The 9789-nt window shown below is 34.9% G+C and overlaps 1 protein-coding gene across 1 annotated transcript; it reads left to right on the top strand.

Annotated features, from left to right (window-relative positions):
* Positions 1-4771: 4771 nt before the first annotated feature.
* On the top strand, positions 4772-5962 carry LOC147545516 (putative calcium-binding protein CML36). Its single transcript, XM_086637519.1, has one exon. It carries the CDS (start codon positions 5013-5015, stop codon positions 5700-5702), a length of 690 nt encoding a protein of 229 aa, XP_086493645.1. The 5' UTR covers positions 4772-5012; the 3' UTR covers positions 5703-5962.
* The last annotated feature ends 3827 nt before the right edge of the window (positions 5963-9789 follow it).

A 9789-nucleotide genomic window follows, 5' to 3' on the forward strand; every position in this document is an offset into this window, starting at 1 on the left:
CCATTGAGTGGTACGATTTTTTCTAGTCATCTCCTCTCTAAAATAAGGTTGTTGTTTTCTTGCATAGCATTTATATTTTTAAATGTATTTAGTGTGTTACATTAATTAGCTAGCTTGATTATTTAGTTAAATAACATGTAACCAAATTACTATCAAAATAAAATGTAAAACTTTCAAGTAAAAAACGTAATCGTAGATAGTCAGTCGCCTTAGAAATCAAACAAGAAAACAAACTTGAATATATATATATATATATATATATATATATCTATTATATAAAGCACAATGGTATTTTTTGAGCAGGACCGTCGATTTATGTCTTGGATATTCGTGTCCGTCTGATCTTGGGGATAATTTATTGATCTAATGGCTTGAATTGATTCAAAACTACCCATACTCAATTTCAGTTTTTCACTTTTCTCACCCCGCCCAAAAATAGAATAACTACCCGTAAGTATCTCTACCATTCAAATTTAGTTTCATTTTCTAACTTCTAACAATGTGGTTTTACTTTTATACCCTCATTTTCTTTTTTAAAATAACGACATTTTTAACTTCAAAATGTTCACTCTAAGGTTATTATTGACATTTAGATGTAACTCTCATTAACTTCTCCCACTAATTAAGTAACTTCCTAAAATAACTACCCAAAAATCTTCCCTAAATCTCTCCTCCATATTCTTGGTCGATTACAAAGTGGTGGCTCATAGTTCCTGAATACATTTGAGAGTGGTAAAGTTTGGACCTTTGGAATTTTATGAATTCAGGTTGATTTTGTGGCGGCTCATAGTTCCTGAATACATTCGAGAGCGGTGACGTCTCGACCTTTGGAATTTTATAGATTCAGATTGATTTTGTGTTTTAATCGGTTGAGGTTGTGTTGATGTTGTTTTCCATTGTTCAAGTTAATATACTAACAATCCAAGTTGGTCATTTATAAAATTTAGTTACTTCTACAGAGAATAATTGGTGATTTTGTACTATGCGGTTACTCAGTTTTCATTTTCTTTTTTACTTTCAACTTTGACCAATTATTATTTAATTGTTTATAGTTATTCTATTCCCATGGCTAATTGAGAGAAAGATCTTCTTTTATTTTTGGTATGTAATGTAATTTTTATGTGTATTTAATCAGTGGTTTACATAAAGTGCTTCTTTTGATTTAAATTTTACTGAAGGAACCCAGAAAGTTGGTTATACATTTTAATAACTAGGTGTCCACCGCGTCCTACGGACGCGGTAGATCCCTTTTGGCTAACGCCTTTGTTAGTATATAATGGAAGAATATATGATGTGTCAGTGAATCTTTTACGGTCAACATACGTCGGGTCGAACATACACTCAGACGTGCATGTACCATTGTTTCTATTTTTCACCACCTGGGATCACACAGGTATCTGTGATTCGCATGATTGCGAATTATAGACACCTGCATAATGTCGGATGGTGAAGAAGTAGAAACATTGGTACATGCACGTCTGAGTGTATGTTCGACCCGACTTATGTTGACCGTAAAAGATTCACTGACACATCATATATTCTTCCATTATATACTAACAAAGGCGTTAGCCAAAAGGGATCTACCGCGTCCTACGGACGCGGTAGACACCTAGTATATATATATATATATGTATCTATTCAATCTTAGAATTTTGATCACATGTAAATTTTGTCCACTAAAAAGTAAATGCCGTTTTTCTTTCTCTTTGTCTTCGTATTTCTGTCTAAATTTGAATAATTCTTGTTTTTTCCTTAGAAATTTGAATAAAATACTTAAACAATATAAACATAATGAGTTAATAGATACTGTTTGATTTATTTATTTATTCATGTGAGTTTCTCTTATTAAAAGTGCCCCCATAGAAGAAAATTTATGGCCTCGCCACTGGGCGCAACTCCACCACTTTCGCCGCAACTCCACCACCATCACAACTATTCTACAACCACAGGGACGGATCCAGGATTTTCATTTAGGGGGTGCGAATTTATATACTTAAATTTTTTTTTTAAACACAGTAGCTAACAAAATATTTATATTCATTAATTATATTAATACATTAACGACTACAAACGCAATTGGCCTCTACGAGAGTTCATATTTTGAAATGTTCGCATAATCGACTCATTGTCAATTTCACTAAAAAAAATTTTCCATAAAGACCACTAAACTATCATTCAGCCACGGAAGACTCATCTTGTTTCTTAAACGTGTTTTAACTAGCTTCATAGCTGAAAAAGTTCTTTCAACGGAGGCAGTTGCAACAGGCAAAGTGAGTGCTAAAGTGATAATCAAATAAACTAAATGATATGTTTTATCTCTCGTAGTTTCTACCAATGTTTTAGCAAGAGCTCCAATCCCATCTAAATTTGAGAAATCATCATTCTGCTTCATATCGTAAATGTAATTATCAAGTTGAGAGCTGAAGTTTGTTGGATTTAAGGTAGTTGAATTGAATACCATAGAAATTTAGGATAGTTGAATTGAATATTATAAAGTTTATGGTGAAGAATTGAAGTTTGTAGGAGTTTATGGTAGATGAATTGATGTTATTAAGGTAGTTGAAGAATTTTAGAAGTTAGGATAGTTGAAATATTAAAAGTTAATATTATTTCAACTAGTGGGATTCGAAACCAGCACCTCGCGCTCGCACGACCCAAAATACAACGCCTTAACCATTGAGCCAGGTACTACTTCATGTCATCAATACACACAATCGGGCATATATCTAAACACATAAATGTACAAATACACTCAAATGCTTATACACGGATTCGAAGTCACGACCTCACGTTCCAAATACTGCACCTTCGCCACTAAGCCAAAGCCTACCTTGTGTCGATTTATTACATAGCTCTTATATAGTAGATGTAACTATATACATATTAAAAAGAAAAACTACTACTATATTATTTTTTCGGGAGGATCCATGGGGTGCGGCCGCACCCCCTCGCACCCCCATGGATCCGCCCCTGTACAACCATCAAATTTTTTTTACAACTACTCCACCACCTTTGTCACCACTCTACCACCATCACCGAACGCTTCACCATCTCCCCCGCAACTCCACAACCTCCGACGTAGCTTCACCTTCAGTGCAACTCCACCCCAACCACTTCACCACCATCGCCACAAATCGACCTCTTCACCACCACACTATACCACCTCCACCAACCCCATTTCAGTACCGTCGTTGCAACTTTACCCCCTAACCACCAACACCCCCTCCATTCTACAACCACCATCACTGCCATAATTCCACCACCATTGAGCACCACCATAACACGTCCACCACCATTGAGCACTATCACCACTACATTAGGTTCAAATTTTGATATTTATGTGTTTATGAAAATTAAAAAAATTCTATTATTTTATTTTAGTATTTAATGTTTATAAATTTTTTTATTAATATAATGATATAAGCATATTGTTTGATAACTACAATACGAAGATTACATTTTTTTTTTACCAAATGTCATACCTAGCTTTTTAAGATATAAAAACACTTTTTATGTAGCGTACCAAACGACTCAGACAGATTTTTAAAAAGCGTTTTTATTTATGGGCTTATAGAAAAGCTCATAATATAAGCTATGTGTGTACCCAAATGAGGCCTTAGGTTACGAAGGTGTAAGTAGTGTACTATAGTTGTCGGACTTTAGACCACGTTTAGTTGGATTTTAAGCCTCTTTCATCATCGGTTAATTTAGACAGTTATCGTGTTTATCACATCTTCATGATGTGTATGTCTTGCAATAACTAACGTATATCATCAAAGTTAGGGGTGGGAATTGGGCGGGTATGGGCGTCCATGGGCACTTGAAGCATCGGGCTGGGCGGGTCGGGCACAAAATTTTAATGGCTATTAGGGTAAGCGGGTTAATTGGGCGGGCAATTTTGAAATTCGCCTTGCTCATTACCCGCCCAAGCCCATTAAGAAGTTCGGGTAATTCGGGTATGGGCGGGCGGGTAGCGGGTAATCTCATGACTTGAAAAAAAAATCATTTTTTTCTTTTTTTTATATAATCTGGAAACATCTTTCCTGATTCTAAAGAGACAATGTGAGATTAAAACTAGACGTTATTTGTATTTTTCCTTTTAGGAATTTAATCTCACATTGAAAACTAATGAAGAATTCTCATGAGATATAATATAAACTTACCCCACTCTTTGTCCCCTCAAAGCCAAAGACTACTTCAGTATTCTACTAATAATTCTCTTGGGCCATTGCAAAGCAATATATTGGGTTCGTGTGATTTCCCTTAAGCATATTGTTTACCATCTCAACTAAGCCTAGCAACATAGACAACTGGGGCTTCATCAACCCATAAAGTTGATGTAATTTGGTTGGTTATCATTGGGTGAGGTTAAGTGGTTGCGGGCATGGGCGGGTGCGCGGGTAGAGGCTTTAACCCAGCCCGCCCATTAAAATTTGGCGGGCTGGGCGGGTTGCGCCCGAGACGGGCGCAGACATCCATGGTCATCGTTGGGCTCGGGTGCCCGTGGACGGGTTCGGGCTCGTGGGCAAAATTCCCACCCCTAATCAGAGTCCATTTCTCAAAAAGAAAGAACTCAAGTAAACCAGGTGAAAATATGAAAACGTGAGGATCTCGGTTCAAGACGAATTTGAAATTTGAAATGAAAATCACCAAAAACATAAGTCAAATTTGTCAGAAATATAATTACAAAAATAATTAGTAACTAATTACGACACCTGATCTGGAATTATCATTTAATAAGCATAAACTCCAAAAATGATAAACCCAGACATAAAACACACAAACCTATAAAATGATCCTCTCTCTCTTGCCCCTAGAAAAAGGTAGTTTTTCTCAGTTTAGGAAGTTTCCAGGAAGCTGCTTCAGAATGCCAATCTTCTCCACCAAATCCCCACCATTTAACACACCCCTTCCTCCTCTCTTCCTCTCATCACTCCTTCTCTCTCTCTCTCTCTATCTCTATCTCTTCTTCAATTTCTTCTATTTCTCTCTCTAAAACTTTTTCAGCAGTCATGAAACTCACCAAATTCCACCCTAAAAACCTCTTCAAGATCAAGAAAACCCTAAAATCATCATCATCATCATCAGTTTCTAGATCTGATCCACAATCAGGATCATCATCTTCTTCATTAGATGGATCAATTCATCATAATAATAATAATCTTAATAATAAAGCATCATCATCATCAGGAACACCAACAAGTGTTCTTCCATCTAATTCACCGTTTCTTCTTCTTGATTCAAAATCATCAGGTGAATGGTCTGAAGAAATCAATTTTGAATTGATTGAAGCTTTTAAATTGATAGATAAAGATGGAGATGGTAAAATAACACAGAGTGAGCTTTCAACTTTACTCAGAAGAGTTGGAGCTGAACCACCAAATGATGAAGAACTTATGATTATGTTTAAAGAAGTTGATAGTAATGGTGATGGTTGTATAAGTTTGGAAGAATTTAGTGCGATTAGTTGTGCTTTTGAACCACCAACTTGTGGATCAGAACTACGTGATGCTTTTGATTTCTTTGATGCAGATCGTGATGGTAAGATATCAGCTGAAGAACTTAGAGGTGTTTTCATGGCGATCGGTGATGATCGGTGCACGTTAGATGAGTGCCGGCGTATGATAACAGGTGTTGATTCTGATGGTGATGGTTTTGTTTGTTTCGAGGATTTCTCAAGGATGATGGAACGTCAAAGATGATAAAGATCGATGATCTTTGAACTGAATTGATAGGAGATCTAACGGCTCAGATTTAATAAGTGAAAAATCGGGTTTATGATAAAATTGTCATTAGTTTTTGGATTACTATTATTTTAATGAATTAAAAGTAGGTTATGTGAATATATTTGCTTCTACTTTTAGTTTGTGTGATTTTAATTCTATGGTTTAATGGCATATGTATCTATCTATAGGTACAATTGAGAGAAATTGAAAGAGGAATTATGTTCTTTTGTAGTAAATGTTTTCTTATTCATCTTGATCTATCCCAAAATCAACTCAAATTAGTCATCTTGAAATATTTGCTTCTACTTTTAGTTTGTGTGATTTTAACTCTGGGCTCAATGAAACTCATCTAATAAGAAATAGATAATCGAAAAAGTTAGCTTGGAAAAGAAAGGAAATGACCTTGTGGCCCGCCACTATCTCGGTTCCTGTTGAATCCGAGGCATTGATACATCAAGATGTGATAAACACGATAACTGTCTGAGTTACACAAATGATTAAAGAGACCTGAAACCAGACAAAAAAGAAGTCTAAAACCAGACAACAACTATTTTATTTAGGTAAAATAGTGCCTAAATTACATGAGATGAATTTTGGGGATAAAATACTTCCACTGAGACTCAATCCCAATACTCCATGGACTTAAGAGGGATGTCATACCGCTGCACCAAAGGGAGGTAGACCTGTTTCTCCAACTCTTGACTCATGTGGTGGAAACCAGTTTGGTAACCACTCCAACCAAAGTTGTTGACTATAACCCATAGTTAAATCACTTGAATTTGTTAATGTAATTTGCAATAGACCCCACGTTTTTTGCTAGTTGTAGTTTATTCAACTGGCAATACTCGTATGAGATCGCAATAATTATAAATAAGATCATGATACTCGAAGATAATCATTCGTTAATGAGACGAGTCTTTGCCCTCTAGAGTTTGACCCTTAGTTTGTGTGTCTGATATGTGTTAGCACGTTGAGCTAGTTTTTTTCGTCATATGAATGTTAAGTTAAAGAGAGTTGATTTGAACAAATCTATATTTAATAGTCATTCAAAATTGTGAGACTGGTATGTATACTACCGGTTTATCCTAGGACTTTATCTCCAATCAGTGAGGTCTTTGTGATCTACATTTTTAGGGTGTTGTATTGCTCAAATTACCGAATAGAATTGGACACACTCTCAAGATATACCCCACATTAGATATATCCTCTTGCAATCACAAAAAGTGTCTCCTGAGTCATGACAACAATGTCATGTTCTTTCGATCAAGAACACCTACAAGTAAATCGTCATGGTCTTGTTATAAAGATAAAGGAGTAATTATCATCGGTCAACTAAATAAGCATCTAACGATCATACCATGTAAGTTACAGATATCAAGAGTGGGTAGGATTCGTAGGAAGTTCTACGGCAAATGAGAAAGAAACAGTATAACTATAATTCTCGCATTATACTAAGTACTCAGTTGCTAAGGATATTTGATATATAGAGATAGCTTGTTTCAATGGGATGTATAATTTATTAAATAAATTCTTAGGATATAAATTCTATGGTAATACTCATTGCTTGTTAGGTTTAATCTTTTTTTTACTAAACCTTCCCAAATTGTAGGCAAGATAAAGGGGCATGACTCTCTAATTAGCTATCATTTGGAAAGGGCTGCTTAAAAAGTGTTCAAACTTTAAGAATAATTTTGAATTAGTCAGACAAGAATGTCTAACCAAAGTATTCATTTGGTAAGAACAAGAACATTGAGAGGGGCATTATTTAATTCAGTTATTAGTAAAGCCCCTGACAGCAATTATTTTTATAGTACAATTATCTATTATAAATTAATACTTAATACTTAGCACTCTTTAGTCCTCAATTGATAGACCCATGTACTTATTACCATAAAATAATTAGAGATTGTAAGGCCACCTAATTAAATGAGATCCAATGGTCCAAATTGATTGGAATTAGATCCTTTCACATGTCCTTTTGTGTTCTTAGTTGTCCTTGATTGTTAAAAATAAAATTAAAATGGTTAAATATTGAATTAATAATAATAGTCTCTGTCTTAGGCAGTGAAAATGGACGGTTTGTTTGGCATTGACTGTGTGAAGGATGTTTTGTTTGGTGGAATGGAGCCACAACATGTGAGTAACTACCTACAATTTAAGTCATTTAACACTCTTATTGATGCAGGCGCATCCAAGACGGGCCCACAAGACCACACGGTCATGGCCTAGTCGGCCAGAGTTTAGTAGTTTAGTAGGAGTCCTAATTTTAGTATGATTCATAATGAATCTAGGTTTAGGAAGTTTCTTTATTTTCAGTATCTCTATTATTTAGGAAAGTCTAGTTTGTGTCTATCTAGGAAAGTTTAGTAGTCTATAAAAGGAGGTCCAGGCTGTTTTATTATTCATATTGAATTGAGTTATAAACAAACCCCTTGATTGCATCTTCTTTCCTTACAGTTATTTTAGTTTATCTTTAGTTATTTCTTCTCTCTTCTTAATTCTAGTAATGGATTCTAATGTTATCTCGCTTCCGCAACAATCTACATCACTTATGAATCAAAATTGACTTAGATTAAATCGATTGCGGAAATGCTAAGTTCACAAAAAAAAATTAACAATTTTTTTGTCGAATGACGGGGCAAGTCCCTTTTGAAAGTTTGACTGAATCCTGGCGGTTTCAGGATGAACGACTCTTAAAGAGAACGGTCCAGATTCAGTCAAATTTTGAAAAGAACCTTACTATATCAATTTAGCAAAAATCAAATTTTTTCGTGAACCTATTCAGGGATCTACAATTTAAGTTATTTAACGTTTTATAGACGAATATTTAGTAATCACTTAGTCTCAGAATGACAATGGATGCTCTAAAAATATGACTCTTACAATCTTATAACATGAACAATAGGAATTCCGACTTCCTTTCAGGTGTTAAGGCATCACGTCGGTGAGTGACTTTGGCCTAAATGATGAAGGGTCATATCAGTCCGCCATAAACTAGATTCTCGTATTGACAATGTCAACTGATTATATGCCCACTAGGTCGAACTTATTTGTGGGGTTTAAGAGGTGGATTCTAAGTAATCAATAATTAACATTTTCAATTCTAGGTGAGATTGACAAAATATGGAATGTGATTGTTGTATGAATATTCAATAATGATATTAATACCATTACTTTGTCACAACTCTTTAATCTAACAACTAAAATTCCTTTTCTGTTTTCTTGTAGTATGAATTATTGTAATCATAATTAACATATATAAAGCCTATAACCAAGAAGCTCGAGAGAAATAATGCTAGCTCAATTATGTGCATTGAATAGGATTATGGCATGTGGTTAAGGTTTTGTCTTGACCAATCTCATGGACCTAAGAATGAAAACCGTATTAGTTTATATGAATTCAGCGAGATGTAAATATATGTTTAAACAATCATGTTAGGAGCAAAAAAAGTAGATAGATTTCTTGACGGAAATTTTATGTAGTTTGCTGTGATTCGCAGTTTAATAGATCATAATCATCGAAATTACGAATCACAACAAACCACGTTCAGGCCAAAGTTTATCTGACTGTTCTTGTTCCCTAGCATTCTACCTGTAAGTGTTAGTTTATAAGCCGATTCTTCATGAATTTAGCAAAATGGAGATTTAGTATTGAAACATAATTCCTTCCTATTCATGTGTACTAACTTCAGATGGACTTTGATGTTGGTACTTAACAATGGAACACAAAATTATAACATTACAAAATTACGATTTACAAATGTAGCGAAAACTCCCTGAGTACTTGTCTAGTTGTAATATGTCACTGCCAATAAACTAGTCGGTTGGTCATGTATAGGTAAATCTAGGAATATCTCTTAAAGGGAGAAGTATTGGTAAGAGTGGAAATGGAAATTCTATAACTCTATAAGCACCTCCAAATTTCGAATGGCTCCACCAAATATGAGCACCCATGATTGGTATGTCACGCAGCTCATTTTTTAGGCTGAGCCTGATATTTGATAAACCGTTATGATTCTAGAATACGAAGTTTTGCAGAAACGATCTAATGTCTATTTTCCCC

This window comes from Eschscholzia californica, unplaced genomic scaffold (genome assembly GCF_041429995.1).
Source record: "Eschscholzia californica isolate CP2 unplaced genomic scaffold, dmEscCali1.0.p SCAF_4, whole genome shotgun sequence".
NCBI lineage: Eukaryota > Viridiplantae > Streptophyta > Magnoliopsida > Ranunculales > Papaveraceae > Eschscholzia > Eschscholzia californica.

What these genes read in the sequence shown, in the direction of transcription:
- LOC147545516 (XM_086637519.1), top strand. Translation starts at nt 5,013, where the DNA reads ATGAAACTCACCAAATTCCACCCTAAAAACCTCTTCAAGATCAAGAAA.